The sequence below is a fragment of the Acinonyx jubatus genome, chromosome F2, assembly GCF_027475565.1.
Source record: "Acinonyx jubatus isolate Ajub_Pintada_27869175 chromosome F2, VMU_Ajub_asm_v1.0, whole genome shotgun sequence".
Taxonomy (NCBI): domain Eukaryota; kingdom Metazoa; phylum Chordata; class Mammalia; order Carnivora; family Felidae; genus Acinonyx; species Acinonyx jubatus.
In genome coordinates, this window is record NC_069394.1 from 38,334,311 (window position 1) to 38,351,245 (window position 16,935).

The 16,935-nt window shown below is 38.6% G+C and overlaps 1 protein-coding gene across 1 annotated transcript in view; it reads left to right on the top strand.

Annotated features, from left to right (window-relative positions):
• STK3 (serine/threonine kinase 3) overlaps window positions 1-15,814 on the top strand; it is a 281,099-nt gene extending 265,285 nt beyond the window's left edge. Inside the window, 1 exon segment of the mRNA XM_027064153.2 lies at window positions 14,444-15,814. Within this exon segment, the coding sequence (XP_026919954.2) occupies window positions 14,444-14,602 (159 nt within the window). The 3' untranslated portion in view covers window positions 14,603-15,814.
• The last annotated feature ends 1,121 nt before the right edge of the window (window positions 15,815-16,935 follow it).

Consider the following 16,935-nt stretch of genomic DNA (forward strand, 5'->3'; position numbering starts at 1 on the left):
CAATATTTTTGTCTAAGAATGCTTTGGAGAATTCTGACATTTGTTGGTACTAGGTCTGTTGGGTCATTTCTTAAGGATTGGAAGTTACCTGATGCTGTATACTAATACAAAATAATTTCAGGATAATCATCCAGTGGATTAGCTCCTCTGAATAACAGCATGTGCCAGTCACTTGCTAAAAACATTTTACGGAAAGTTCCTCAAGAGCACATTGAATTTAACAGCCATATGCTTTTTTGTTACTTTGCCACAGGAGGTAAACCAATAGTATGTCTTTCATTTGATAAGTAATTAAAGATGCATTTTTCCTTTTATCCTTATTAAAATTGGACCATTTAAGGCTGAGGTGAAATTTCATCCTGAAAAATAAAATGTTAAGATTTGCTAGCAAAACTGCTTCATATTAATGTATAGTATTCAAGCCAGAGCTCACATTCTGATCCCCAAGTTTCCACAAGAGACCACAACCTCCTAGCTTCCCAGGAGATGCAAAGTGAGATTGGCCAGTTAACGTGAATCCCTCAATGTCCTGTTCTTGCTTCCGTTCCCATGTCCGCATTAGTGGTGGCGCACTCAGCAAGCAGGTGTTTGGTTCAAGGGAAGATCTCACCAAAAGTGTTTGCCTCTGTGAGAGATGATAGCGATAGCTTGTTCCAAGCCCACGCTGGAAAGTTCTGGGAACGTTGGGAATGTGCTCATTTTACAAGGTGGTATTACAAATACAAGTTTGATGCCATGTTCTCTATTAAATTAGTTGGTACCAAAAACAATTTTTAAAAATCTAATTTGGTGCCATTCTCAGACCAAAAAAAAAAAAAAAGCCTTCATGAAAAATTCATTTTACTGTAGTCCCCTAAGTGTAAAAATTTTAGTTTGCTATAAATTTTTACCCTTAAGCTATTTTGCTTGCAAATGACACTGGCATATTACTGTCATCTTAATTTTCAGTGACTTATGCATAATAGTTGTGAGTCTAAGATGACGACATACCTCATAAACACTACTGTCCTCTCCCTAAACCAGAAAGTCAAAAGTTTGAAACATTACGTTTGAAAGTTGATGCCCCCCCCCATAAGACACATTTAATTTAGCCAGTTTTATGTTCACTTAATCTCATTTTCTGTTTTCTTTTATCTTAGATTAATAACATTTATGAACATATCTTAAAAGTTATTAACGAAAGGACAAGGGCAGAAGCTGTCATCTTCAGTTTTACTCAGTTAGTGGTTTTGCTTTGAAGTTTGCATAAGACTGATTGTTATTAAAGTAGGCAGGAATTTTTTTTTTTCTTTTAACGTTTCATAGGAGCTCTCTGATGTGTATTCTTTTAAATCCCTGAATATCTTCCTGGAGTTTTGATTGAATTCGTGAATTTGTATGTTAATATCTGGGAAATTTAAAATACTGTTTCAGCCACCAATCATGCCAATCTAAAAGTAATATTTATGTTAAATGTTATATTTTTGGTAAATTTTATTTTCTGAGGCCCATGTGGCAAGTAAGGATGAATAACTTTGATCAAAATTTGTCTTTGCTAAGTTTTAAAAAAATATTTTGCCATATTTGCATCAGACCATGATTCCTCTTCTGTGGTAGATTGATGCCTCAAAACTAGAGTCAGAGGTACCTGCTTATTTGTAGGTGTTGTTTCACTACTTAAAAAAATTGCAACCTGAGTTTCATGATTTGTGGTTTTCAACTGACCTCTATTTTTAAACTTTTTAGAGATTTGTCGAAGTAAATTTTGCATCTTTAAGATAGGAATTTAAATCGTCAGAGTAAGTTTTGTGAAACTGCTGCAGTAGAAAGCTACAAATGGTTGTTCTTGGTGATATTGGTAAGAACTCTATCCTCCCAGGGCACTTCATTCAATGCATGTTTGTCAAAAGAGTAAACTGTGGTGTTTATTATCATTTTGAAGAATTTTTTTTACAGAAGCCATTTTTCTGGAAAAGAATGAGTCGGAATCAAAATAAATGTATTATCCGGCTTGCAGAATAAACATGTAATGGAGCATGAGACCATCCTGTAGTGGAATCAACGAAATATGCTGGATAATACCCTGATTTTCCCAGATACTCCTTTTCCTTTACTTAAGTTGTAAGTGCTCCTACTTGATAGCGTGAGCGCGCACGCGCGTGAACACACACACACACACACACATACACACACACACTTTTTTATTTTATTTTACTTTTTTGGAGTTAAAAGATATGTGCCACAGTGTTGAAGAGGACTTTTCCTGTTGCCACACATTAGCACTAGAGACCATAGCTGAAGACTGCAGTACCCCATATTCTGAGGAGAGCCACCAACAATTGAGGCCAGACATCTCTCTCCGGGGTTTACTAAAAGCCCTACCATCTTTCTTTCATTCAGTAAATATTTATTAGGTACCTGTTCCAGGTAGTGTTCTAGGCACTGGGGGTGCAGCCATTGAGAAAGTTCTACCCTTATGGAATTCACAATCCAGTGGTCTAGTAGAAGAAGAAAGTAGCTTTCTTCTTGCTTCGACTAAAGTCAGGGGTGGAGGGATGTCTTCCAGAAGCCAGTCACAGATTGGTGGTGCCTGCAGGAAAGGGAGACTGGCATCTAGTATCCCAGCCAGCTGCTCGCTAAGCTGATTGAACCAGCAAACCCACTGACGTGCCACTAGAGCAGAACTCAGTGGGGAAGTACTGGGAGTCTGGGGGGCATATTAACATAGACATAAGGAAAAGATGCCTGGAATAAGAGAGCGATGTCCGTGTCTCTCGCAAAGAGTTCTGTAGGTAGCAGACTTCTGTAGGTGGAGCCAAGGCCTGCAGGGTAACCGGGGTCATGTTGGCGTATTCTAGGAAAGAAGAGACTAGGGTACCTCTCCCTTTCCTTGGGTCCTGGTGGCCCCTGGAAAGTATAGAGAACAACCTCTGCAATCTCTGTGGCTCTAAACATGGAGGTCAGACATCATAATGCTGCCAAGGGGGCTTCCAGGCCAGAGGAGACAATACCTCACCCAGAGAGCTGCTCTCAAGAGGGGTGAGCACCACGATAGTACTGCCCACGCTGTCAGGAAATCCACACACACTCCTTAGTCACAAACCACCAGTAATCAACCAAACCAGAGCAGGACTGAAACCTCCTTCCACCAACAAGTAACCATTCCCATCACAGGATCCCGGTTTCCTTCCCAGCTCCCAGCTCCCAGCACCAGAGGAGCTAGACCTTGAAAAGAGATGGGAAGAAGGTTCTAGATGCAGGCATCCTCTCTTTCCACTGTAAGCCTCTTGGTCTGTGAAAGCCCATACTGAGGGAATGAACAAAGTTTATCATTAATATGACATTGAAGTTTATAATTAGCCTGGACTTTTAATAACTAAAAGTGACCAGAAATCAGTGAGATCTGTCCAAGATTCCTTAAGGGATGTGTCAGGGAAATTTGGCCTAGTACAGCTGAAAAAGTATGAGTGGAGAAAAATGAAACTCCTTTAAGTTTATACAATGGTTACACAAAGATTTGACTGCCCAATAAACTAGTTACAGATATATTTTAAGGACTTTGTAAAAAAAAATTGTAATTAAAAAAAATATTTTTATGTTTATTTATTTTTGAGAGAAAGAGAGAGAGCACAAGTTGGGGAGGGGCAGAGAGAAAGAGAGACAGAATCCCAAGCAGGCCCCGTGCCATCAGCGCAGAGCCCGACGTGGGGCTCGACTCCATGAACCGCGAGACCATGACCCAAGCCCTGATGAAGAGTCAGCCGCTTAACTGACTGCACCACCCAGCCTCCCCAAGGACTGTTTTTGTAAATGTTTATTATCTTCCATAGTAGTCATAAAGTTAATTTTTAAAGAAATAAAATATATAAACAAAGTTAATCACTCAATTTGTTAATCTCATTTATGGCTTAATCAATGTTTTAAGATATTCAAAGCATTCATCGGAATCGCTAAGAGGAGGCATCAAAGCTAGTAGAACTTCTTCATCTGGCCCTTAATAGATCTGGAAAGATTTAATTAGTAATTTGGTTTTAAGTTACTCAGATTTTGTTGTATTGGGCCTAGAATTTTAGAGCAGCTTACAGTATAACAGGGCTATGCAGGAATGAACTCCTCCCTGATATTTTTAGCAGACAAAACTACTACTAGAAACTGAAAAGCATAGAAGGAATGGGTATTCAGCTGCCATTAAGGAATGCAACTGAAATGTCATCATTCCTTTTTCACATGGGTGGCTCAGGTTTCTCCAGATCAGGGTGATGATAGGGATGCTTACCAGCTTGCAGCTCATGGGGAGATCCCAGCTGAACACAACACCAAAGCATCGGGTGAACAATCCGAATGGGCACAAGCCAAGTCTTGCTTCTGTATCAAGGGGACATGTCTTGTTGGTTTTGTCTTGGCATTTCTCTTATTGATAAAATGATGGTGTCTATCCCAAATCACTATGTAGGAGTGCATTTATTTTGCTAGAGAGCTGATAAAATTAAAAATGCTTAAACATATCACTTATTTCATAAGGCCGATTATAGCTAAAATACAACAATAACTTATAAATAAAATACTCCATTGAGAGGAAAGCTGGGATTTTTAAAAGCAGTGCTTCCCTACTTTTAATCTCTGAACAATCTGTCAGGAACTGTTTTATGTGATTTCTGGATTTTGAAGTGCTTGTAGATCTTGGGAGACCTAGGAAACAGCTCTTAGTAGACTCCAATCCCAACTTCTATTAGTGGGTTCGATGTGGGCTGTGAGTGCCTGCATGAACACGTCTAGCTGAGAGACCTGTGGTGGGTCACTTGGGCTCTCCTGGTGTCCTGACCTCTAAAATAGGGCTGATAATATCTACCCCATAAGGTAATTGGTAGGATTAAATGACTTCATGCCCAGAGCGTAGGACAGTGTCTAACACATTGTAAATGATTAGTAGTCAGCACTTTTCTCTTCTCCTCCACTGATATCCACAAGAAGTGGTTTTCTCCCTTTTCTTTGGGAATGAAAATAAAATCTCAGTGTCTTAAATTTACTTTAGATGCCCTGAGGTTAAACAAATGCTTCATGGCATTTGACTTTAGAGTCCTGAAATATTTATAGTCATTTAGTCAGTCAGCTGTAGACAGGGGCCACTCAGCTCAAACAAGGTTGCATGTAATTCTCTCTCCAAATAGTGTCTGTTTTGGGAAGAAGGTTCTGCTAGTAGATTAATGTGAATGTAGCTTTTAAGGGCATGTTTTACAGTGAAGAATTCCATTTTTATTCTTTAGTGTGTCAAGTGTGAAATTATCACAGTCTTCATTATTTTTATAACTCCCTATTATTCCATATTTTAAATGTATCTGTATGTCTTTCTTTAACAGGCTTCATACTAGTTTGGATTGACTTGAGAGTTTGTGTATTCTTCTCAGGCTGGAAATGAAATCAGGAAATGCCTTAATACATTGGTATTTCAATGGTTTTTGAACAAGTGTCACACCTATTATCCCTGTTGTTCAGTCTTAGGGAAGAAGGCCCCTTGCCTGTTTATATATATCTAAACTAATCGGCAGATTTGACTGGATTTTTGCTAGTATTTTGGTGCATTTCCCACTCTCACTGTTAGCAAAATGAGTGTGGCAGCCTCTGTGAACAGTGTTTTGTAAAACCGAACCAGATTCCATTCAACACAGTAAAAATTTGAGCTACAATGGAATATTAGGGGGAAAAGGAGTATACTGCTCCAGGCCACAAACAACTCCAAACAGTCTGAGGCATGCACTGGTAAATCTTACAAAATGCTATAGGCAATTCAGCATCAAAATTGCCATAGAAAATTATTGTTGTTAGCCATTCTGTTGATAGTTCATATTGTTAGAATTGCTAGCAGATGGGAGAATGGATGAGTCAGGATACGGTATTAACAATCCATATTTTTTTAATCACAAGCCACTAATAAGGTCTGTAGCATCTGTGAGATTTAAACAGTTGCTAGGAAGAGTTTGTTTTCCCAGTAAACACAGCAAACCTTGTACAGGATTTTCTTGATTGACTATTTGACTAAATGTGTTAACATTAACATATAAGACCATTTGCTTCATTGTGACGGTGTCGTGTTTATTTTGACAGACTGATTATACCAGCAACTCATGGACCCGTTGAGTCTTGAATGTTATCACATTTATGCATTTTAAAACTTCATAATCTTATTTCTGCTGTTTTTAGAGAGTAAGACTTTTGAAAAAAACCTCTCATGTAATTGGAACTGTTTTTGACAAAATAATATAAAAATCTAAGTGTTTTCCTCAGAGAGCTCTTAAGATACTATTTTAGGAAGTAATTCACTCTTATCACTTGAATACAATATGTTAGGTTTTTACATTTTTTTTTAATTTTTTGTTTAATCTTTATTTATTTTTGAAAGAGAGAGAGACAGAGCGTGAGCAGGGGAGGAACAGAGAGAGAAGGAGACACAGAATCCGAAGCAGGCTCCAGGCTCTGAGCTGTCAGCACAGAGCCCGACACAGGGCTCGAACCCACGAACTGCGAGATCATGACCTGAGCCGAAGTCGGACGCTCAACTGACTGAGCCACCCCGGCGCCCCCATTAGGTTTTTATAGTAGGTTGGATACATAAACTTGCAGAAAGTTCTGACGTTACTGACACCTCTTCTTGGTCAGTAACTAGAAGCTTTTCTGGTTCTCATAGAGTTCAGAAGTAATTCTAACGATTAAAAGAGTGAGCTATCAAAACGATCAGTTTTAAGATTTAATCTTACCTTCTATCTTCTCACACCACTGTGTTGTCTGTGCCCCTGCGTCAGGCAAGAGCTAGTAAGTAAGGGAGCTGTTCATTTGCATATCATTTATTTGGACTTGCTTTTTCTTTTTTAAGGGCTACTAAGAAATATGGTTTTGCTGGGTAGTGATCTGTAATCCTCCCAACCTCCTGGATGGAATGTGACAATCCAGGACAGTTATTAACAAAATGGGCTGCGTGGTCAAGCTGTCACTTATGTCCCAAACTATACCAATTTTCAAACAAATGCTGACCTCTATTGAAAAGTGGTTTTGACTTTTTTGTTTAACTTACAAGCAATCCATCTGCTCTTCTAATTATTGTTTAAAAGTTAGGGTTTTTATTTAAACTCTTTCACTTGTTTTAAACAGCCTTTCTATAAGAGGTGGGAAGTCCTAGTCTACCGAGTGTCCTGAAACTTAAAGAAAATGGTATTTCTACCTTTTGCTGACTTTTTGCAGTTTATTTCATTGTAAAAAAAAAAACTGCTTTATAAAAATATCATATGCAAGGTTTTCTCTTCACTGTGATCTTCCTAGTTGAATATTTTCCCTTTCAGCTCAGGTTGAAGACCCTGGAAATTTCTTAGCACCACACCCTTCCCATTCATGGTGTCGTAACATTTTGAACACTCTGGCAGTGCTAATTAAAAGTATCAAACTTGGGGCGCCTGGGTGGCTCAGTCGGTTAAACAACCAATTTCAGCTCAGGTCATGATGTCACAGCTCGTGAGTTCGAACTCTGCATCGGACTCCGTGCTGACAGCTCAAAGCCTGGAGCCTGCTTCGGATTCTGTGTCTCCCTCTCTCTCTGCCCCTCCCCAACTCATACGCTGTCTCCCTCCCTACCTCTCTCTCTCTCTCTCTCTCTCTTTCAAAAATAAGTAAACGTTAAAAAACATATGCATCAAAGTTGTTATAATGAAAAAATGCATTCATTGGCCTCGAGGTCAGATTGTATCGCTGCCATCAACCCACATTGTAACTTTGAGCAAGCTGGCTCCCATTTTCTCACCCAAAATAAGGAAGCTAAAATAGATCATTTCTGAGGTTTTCATTTGCAGTAAGATTGTGTGAGGTTTAACTCATAACGCAACCTTCTAGTTTATGCTCCTGTTAAACAATGGTTTGTTCATATGCAGTGGTGTTTAATAATCCCAGATTCACAAAGTGTTTCTCTGAGGCTCATATGATTCAATTTACCTGACCTCAGTTTAAACTCTTTTTATGGCAATTGATTTTCTTCTCTGTCCTTAATATGTCTTGCCCCCTGATACTTGTCATTTCAAATGTTCAAGAGAAGCAAACATTCTTGTGAAGAGAAAAACATGCCTCGGGTAATAAAACAGTATTGTCCTGAAACTCATCTCCTTTTCTGTGGCTGTGAATTTGAAGAAGTTCTGTCTTTGCTGATAAGACCTTCCTGTTACCGCACGTCCACTCATTTAGTCACTTAATGAAGTTATATATCCTTGATGTTCGTCACAGTTGTTAAACTACAGTTTTCTCTCAGAATGTTAAGATCTGAAAATCTAAGAATCGTCGTTCGTTGTGCAAGTTCTGTGTTACCATTAAATTCAAAATCAAATGTTATTAAGTAGAATTAGCCTACAACATATAAAAGCCATCTCGAGATGAGTTATTCATTTTTATGCATTTGTTCACATACAGCCATAACCACGATGTACGCATAACCTAAAATTCTCTTCACTGACTTCACTTACAGAACTCTAAACTGACAACTATGGTTTACTCTGCATTTATTTTGGAATTAGTCATCTGGCAGATGGCTATGGTAATATAGCTACTTTGTGTTCCTTGTATTGGAGAAAGATGGTTCATAAGTAACATCTCTTTGCTATATTTAAAAATATATAAATTCAAGTCAATTTACCACAAGCTCTGTTGATCCATAAACATAAAAATTCTGAAGTGATTTCCCTTCCTTTTTGTGAAGATTTTCAAGAAAGCTAATTTTAGTGACTGAAGCTTCTGTCACGGTAATATTAATTCAGGAAGCTCAACTTTTCCTTCTTGTATTATCCTCATTAGCCCCCAAAATTGTTTTCATTTGGATTAGCATTTTAAAAGGATGATAGTGGAATTGTTTAATATTACAGGACCATGTTTGTCATTATGAGTCTCCATAAAATTTTATCTGGTTTGTGACCCTATTTACTACTAAGCCATCGAGCAGTAGTGCTTTCCAAGAGCTTGGAAAAGCTGCTCCTGCCCCATTTCTCCCAACCCCGCAATCATTTTCATGCCTGTGAGGCTTGGTAGCTACAGAAATGCAGAATGCTAAATATATGTTATTAGGATTTATCATAAGTCAGAATTCAGCCAGAAGTGCATGTCTAAAATCATACCCACTGTATAAAAAGTAAAAACTTCTACCAGTTAGATTCACATTTTTTTTTTTTTGTCTAGATGACACCATGATCCAGTTATTTGGAAATCTACTGATATTTCTCTTCTATTAACAAAACGAGAAGAGCCTCTGGCAACAAAGGCTACAGTTTGGGGATTATTTTTTGTTGGATACCATAGATCGTAAGATCAAGGAGAAAACCTTGTCCTGGATAATCTGATCCTCATCAGGAGCTTCGGTTATAGCCTAAATGCTGATGATTCCCTAAATCGGTAGCTTTAATTTCTCTGCTGAACTCCAAAACTCCAAATTATAATCCATATCTAATGTCTCCACCTTGATGCCTTGTTCACATCTCAAACTCAGCAGGACTAAAATGCCATGTGATCTACTCCCATACCTTATTAATGATAACTCTACCCCATCACCCCAGCTTGAAGCCAGAATCATCCTAGCCCTTCCTTCTTCCTGACCCTTCGTAATCAACCAGTCAACAAAGAAAGCCCTATCAGTTCTACTTCCAAGTCTCAGATCCCTCCCTTCTTCTGAGTCTCCACTTCCTTTTTCCTAGTCCAAGCCTCATCCTCTCACCAGACTGTGCAGTAACCTGCTGACAGGCCTTCCTGCCTCCATTTTCAAACCCATGGTATTCCATTTTCTATACCTGCTAGTAGGTACATTTTTCTATCTCATATATGATCATGTCACCAGTTATGTTCACAATTATCTAGCATTTCCTTCTTCGCTACAGAAAGTTTGTAGCAACATGCTTAAAGGTCTCCTGTCTCCTTCTGTCTGCTCTCCTGACCCCTCCCCCCATGGATCCGCCCCACATCCCAGCAGCCAGCTGAGGTCTCCAAAAGTATGGAGCATTTTGGGTACCTTATACATTTCTATTCATGCTGCTTCCCTTCTGCCCTGTCCTATTTGCCATCTTCTCAGCTTACCCATCCTTCAGTCAATTAGCCGTGTGTGGACCTGTCTTGCCAGCTAGATTGCAAGTTCTCTGTGGGAGGTAGAGTGTTCTATTCATCTTTGTATCCACATGCTTGGTCTATAGAAATTATCAATAAATATTTTAATAAACGAGTACTCTGGAGTTCTCTGACAGCTCATCTGAAAATGTAACTATGTATGTTTCTTACATAGATGTCAGATTTCCTGTAACTTCAACCTTACAGAGCCACAAATCTGAAATCAAATTTTTTAAAAAACAAAAACACTAGAAACAGGTGGTACAAGCTTCAGCACTAAAACCATGCTCTGTCTTTCCTAAAACAGCCTCAAGCCTTCATTAACGTATTTATTTTTATTTAGTGTAATGCTTTCTAGGACCGTTCAATCACTTTTCTGGTTCCCAATAGATGAACAAACTATGTAAAGAGAGAATGATATCCGTCTAATGAGGGTCATGAAAAGGAGCTGATAGCTTTCTCTCAAATGAAGATAAAAAGCCAAAAAGGAGAGAGGAAATTAATACATGGCATAGATTAGTAGTAGAAATTAATAATGGGGATTCATCATTAAGGAAAGATTGCTTTAGGTCCTGTGTCCTCTCCTTTAGAAGCCGGCATATTCTGTAAAGTACTTCATAAAGATTTTCTCTTCAAAACGGTTGAAACCAAGTTTTTACCACCTAAAAAACTAAGATTTAGATACTTCATAAATTTTCTTATATGGAACATCTAATTCCCTAACAGTCCTGGATGATTCTCCAACATCACAGACCTGTTCATCACACATTTTACATATTGAAAATATGCAAGTCTATTAGAGGAGGAAAACTTTCTTCTAAGTAGCTTCTTTCTCTGAATTTGGTCCATTACTGTAATATAATATTTATAAACTGTTGGTAATTTGCCCCAGTAAGGTAGTATAAGATATTTACAGGAATATCTTAATGCAAAAATTGTTTTCCTTTGCTTTGATGCTATTTCTCCTAATCTTAGAGTAACCCATTCCTTTGAATCATTTTTTTCAGTATTTCTATTTACCCACCCTCATGCCATGGTATTTAGCAGTACAGTTTGATAGTTTCTAACCGTGTTTACAGTATCTAAAGTTTAAATATTTTTTAGAATATCTGACAGGGAGACCTGAAACTCATTCATAAAAGTCAATTGCAAAATAATAATAAATAAATTTAGAATCAAATACTAAATTGTGTTGTTTAAATTATGAATGTTATATTGAAATTCAGAGATGGGAAGATTAGTGTGGACTGAAAAAGAGACAAAAGTGAAATGGGATCTCATGTAGACAGCACCCGGACGTGTCTTTCTTTAATTTTTTTTTTTTTTTTTTTACATTTTTTTATTTCTGAGAGACAGAGACAGAGAGCGCACGCGCAGGGGAGGGGCAGAGAGAGAGGGAGACACAGAATCCGAAGCAGGCTCCAGGCTCTGAGCTGTCAGCACAGGGCCTGACGCGGGGCTCGAACTCACAAACCGCGAGATCATGACCTGAGCTGAAGTTGGACGCTTAACCGACTGAGCCACCCAGGTGCCCCGTCTTTCTTAAGGAAACAAGGCCTTGTGTGGTGTCTAATAGGTTCTTCATCCCCCCCCCCGCCATCACCTGTTCGTCCAGTTCAGAAAGTTCTGAAGTCCGAAGTCCCCTATTGGCTTATTCTTTATCCTCCCAGAGATTTGAACATATTTAGCCATATTAATAGTGGCATGATTAGTACTTGGGCTAAAAATTAATGAAGAATATGATAAAATACAATGCATGATAATATAAATGCCTATAATGGTGTGATATAGTAAGGTAGCTTCTTTTTATGACAGGGGATATTGTATATATATATTATTCTATATATGTAAACACCAGAACTTTTCATACACCAAGGCAAGTGGTACTCACCTTCAGAATCATCATCCTGGGAGCCCACATACTCTTTCCCGTAACACTGTCATGCCTATATTTTTGGAACGCCTCTTTTGAATTTACTTCAGAATCTGTGACTCATTCTTTTCAGTATCCTCAGTGGTGACAAACCTTTTTCAGTGAGAATGGATTTTTTAGAACCAAGAGTAATTTAGGGCCAGGTAAGGTGAGGAAAGTGGAGGATCAAGCTGAAAAATGCTATTTTTGGTTAAAATTGACATGTTGACTATAAAGTAATGAGAGCACTTTCTGATTTGGCTCATAAAATAACCAAAGACAGTTCTCCTATTAAAACAAAAAATTGCTGCAAGTGTTATCATATTAAGACCAAGTCTGAATTACTCTCATGGAATTCTCCTGCTGTGGAGCAGATCATGATTCCCTAAAGTCCAAACCCTGCTTTGCCTAGCTTGGGACCCCACCAGCCCTTGGTTCTGCAGCAACCATAGTCCTTCCTCAACATGGTGGAGCTTCCTCCTCAGGGCCCTGCTCATCTCTGAGATACCCCCCTTTTCAAGGACCAGCATGGTCCCTGCTCCCCTAAAAGGGATCAGCTTAGTGACGCTTCTCTCTTTTTGTTGGGAATCTGTTTAAAAAAAAAAAAAAAAGAGCAAGAAGCAATAGAATTTGTCCCCAGGAAAATGTACACTGAACCTGCGAAATTGGGTACATGAGAAGCTTATTCATGGACTTAAGAACCTCTCACTGCAATCGATCTGTACTATATGCAGTAGGGTCTTGTGTCAGCCCCACATGTTTCTAGTTGCTGATCTCACCCTTCTGACTAATATGCAAGTTTCCTTTATTTTTTTTAAGAGAGAAAGAGAGAGGGAGAGAGTGCAAGTAGGGGAGGGGCAGGGAGGGAGGGGGGGAGAGAGAGAGAGAGAGAGAGAGAGAGAGAGAGAGAGAGAGAGAGAGAGAGAATATCCGAAGCAGGCTCTGCACCACCAGCACAGAGCCTGATGTGGGCCCCAACCCATGAACCATGAGATCATGATCTGAGCCAAAGTCAGACGCTTAACAGACTGAGCCACCCAGGTGCCCCAATTTGCAAGTTTCTTAAGGCAAGGAAATAGTTCAGTGCTTCTTTGCTTTCCTTACAGTACCTACCAAGATGCTGAATATGTAATAGCATTCTGTAAATCACTGTGGTTTAACAGATTTTTTAAAACCACTTACCAGCCACCATTGCTTTAATAGTTTCTGAATGAGACAAAGTTTTAGACCTTTTTTAAATGTTAGTAAGATAAAGCCCAAGTGTTAGGTTATATATTTCAGGGCATCTTAAAATATGTTCCTCAGGAGATAATCCATATCTTGCTGCTTTCACATATAAAAAAAATTTTAACGTATATTTATTTTTGAAAGAGAGACAGAGCGTGAGTGGGGAGGGGCAGAGAGAGAGGGAGACACAGAATCCAAAGCAGGCTCCAAGCTCTGAGCTATCAGGACAGAGCCTGACACAGGGCTCAAACCCACAAACCGCGATATTATGACCTGAGAGCCAAGGATGGACCCTTAACCAACTGGGCCATCCAGGCGCCCTGCTTTTTTCACATATAAATAATTACAGTAAAGCTCAGCATGCCACAGATCCTGTTATGTAGAATGGATTTCATCCCCCTGACCTGAGGCCTCTCACCTCCTGTCATACAGAAAACCAGTAAAGGATTGCTAGTGTCGTCTCTGGAAGCCAGAGTAATTGAACTGAATCACTATGGTCAAACTAGATCATTTAGTCAAATCACATCATTATCGTCAAACTATAATGTATGTGGTGAAAAGCTGATAGTTTATTCTCAAATTGACCAGCAGGTCAGAATTTACTCGTCACTAATATATCAGGCTTGGGATATTTTGAGGCATAAATTAAAAACCTTATTGTATCAAAATGTTTGGGATAGAAGTATTCTAGGTAATTTAATTTTTTGATTAACCAAGTACTTAAAATTTAAGCACTTGGTAAAATGCAGGATAGAATGGGTAATTTAACCTGCATTCAATCTTGTCACATTCTTGGGTGATCTCTGCAAGTGTTCACAATTATGACAGTGCTCCAGAGCTGGCGAGGATGTGAGAGGTTAGAGTGAATATATCCGGAGCATATCCTGAAAGTCCGTGTGTTGGCAATGGTGGATTTGTTTTTCTGCCCTTCTTTAAAAAACTAATACTTTTCATCTGCTTATTTTTCTCATTTGTTCTTTCCTAAAAGCAGAGGTTTTTTTATTGCTTTTGTTGCAGAATTACTTAAGATTCTTATAAGGTGTGGCTTTTTGGTTCTTTAGTGAAGGAATTCCTGTTTTAGTTATTGAACCATATTTCAAAGACGTTGTAGAGAGTTTGCTGAAATATCCATGCTAAACCCCATTAGATTTTAGCCTATTGTAGATAATTTTATACTGTATTGATATCTTCACTTTTTTCTGTTTCTAGTTAAAAAATCTAAGTCTAGAAGAACTACAGATGCGGTTAAAAGCACTGGACCCCATGATGGAACGAGAAATAGAAGAGCTTCGTCAACGATACACGGCGAAAAGACAACCCATTCTGGATGCAATGGATGCGAAGAAAAGAAGGCAGCAAAACTTTTGAGTCTGATTTCTTCCCTGTTTGTTTCTATAACTATTCTGGAGACCAAGAAACCACTAAGAATTGAAGGAATATTATTATTGGGTTTTTTTTAATCCCTAAGATTTGTGCTCTACAACTAGGCAACGGTCCAAAATTGACAATGGTACCTATCTAGTAAATTTCCACAGGGCAGAATTTACAACTCTAGCCACTATGTTTTCATTCTTAGGTAATGAAAACAACAGAAAGGTATTCTTCTCTAGATCTGTCAGCTGCATACCAGCACTAAAACTGTGTTATAAAACAAAAGCTGTGTTTAGAGACCTTGAAAATCTGAAGCCATTGTTTAATTGTACAGCACCGAAGGGCTTTATGTTACAATATTCTTTATTCTTATTTCTGGTAGCTTATTTATTGTATCCCCTACGTAAGCTTATTTATTTATGCTGTTTCACTTTGTTTTGTTTTTAAGGACGAGATCAGGATAGCTTTGGTGAAGGTAGGGCACATTAATAATAGATGATAACGTACAACCAAATTATACTTTCAGCAGGGAGCTATGGGGGTACATTCCTTGATTTCCAGGATAGTTTTCCAATAGAAGCAAAGCAGTAATAGCAATAGTACCCAAATGGGCCAGACATTTTTTTATACTGAAGCAATAATTCCATTTTTACCTTCTGAAATTTTGTTTAATGTTTTTATTCCTGATGTTTGGTACAAATAAAACTATATTTAGATCACATGGAGCTATAATGTTTAAAACCAAAGAAATCAATGGAACTCTTGCACAAAAAAGTGTGGTAAATATTTTAAAAGAAATAAATCCTTAAAACAAATGCAATTTGTTTCATGTTTCATATGTAGGTCTGATAGCTAAACTGTATCAAACTGTAATAAGCTCATCAAATTTATTCCTGTGAAAACGTGCTCAATTGTCACAGGACTTTTTTGTTGATTTCACTTATTTCCTGGGAATTGGTAAACATCATGTGCCTGACGATAACAAAATAGCAGAAACATTTGTACTGAACTGTACAAGCCTTGGGGACTGAATAAAAAGATTAAAACCATTAAAAAGAAACTCATTTCTAAGCTGAATGAAGGTTTGCGTGATCTGGGACCAGTCTTTTCCGAAGCTACATATGGCCATCTTGACCGTGTTTGGTCTTTTGTGTGTTTAATTACTGTGTGTAAATCATAAAGACAAATAAATTTTACTGTGCCACCCAGCGTATTGCGTCTCTCTGTCTTTGCAAAAAACTCACCACCTGGATTCCATCTTTTCCTGGCGAGGCAGGTATATTAGTGAGGACGGGCTGGATGATGGATAACAACCGTGAAACCTCAGTGGCTCAGCGTAGTAACACAGCTCATTTCTTTCTGATGCTCCGTGCCCACCCCCGCTTGGCAAGATACCCTGCTCCTGTCGCTCTCACCCACGGACCCCACCGATGGTGCCTTCACCCTCTGTAACATTAGTGGTCACCCTAGCAAGGGAAGGAGCACTGACAAGTCACACAAGCTCCACTGTGACACGTGTCAGGTTGGCCACACCCTGTGTTCAGAACCAGTCACATGGCCACTCCTCATTTCAAGGGAGCAAGGTGATGCAACCTTACCATGTGCCTGGAGGGGAGAGAAGGGAGATGCCGGCAGGTTCACTGATGACCACCAAAGAAGGTATATCATCTCCAGAGAGCTTTTATTCCATTTTAAAATGGCAGATGCGTCCTGGGTAGTGCCTTGAAGTAACATTTATCTCTGCTCTGTTGAGTCCTTATAAGTCACATAGGAATTACAAGATTGTTAAAATAGTGGGAAGTATTGAAAAATTTCTAAAGGTAATTAAGAATGAAGACTAAATCTACAATATATGCTTCAGCTGCATACTTATGGAGTCTACTTGGGACAGTCAGATGAGTCAGTCCCCTCAAGCACCCTACCTTTTTTACCCCTTTCTTAATTGTTTTTCTTTTCAGTAACCTAATACCCTGCCTAATTTGGTGGAATCAAATGACTGACTTGCTACCATCCAAGTAAAACCGCCCACATGAAATGTCAAGAAACCTATGAAGAGGATTTCTCTCCAGTTTGCTAAATTAGAAAATGTATGCAAATTAATTCGATGAGGCCTGTTAACCACTCTTTCTAATTCAGTCTCAACAAGAATCCTCCTTTTAATAGTAAACATTGAATGTTCCAATCACATTGTAATTTGTATATAAATAGGTTTTATATTCTGTTGTTATTTTTATTCTTTATACACACACACATACACACAAGAGAATTAAGAGCAGTGAGCATATTTTTATTTTAGAGACTTAGGAAGCTCTAGAATATTTTAGGATAAT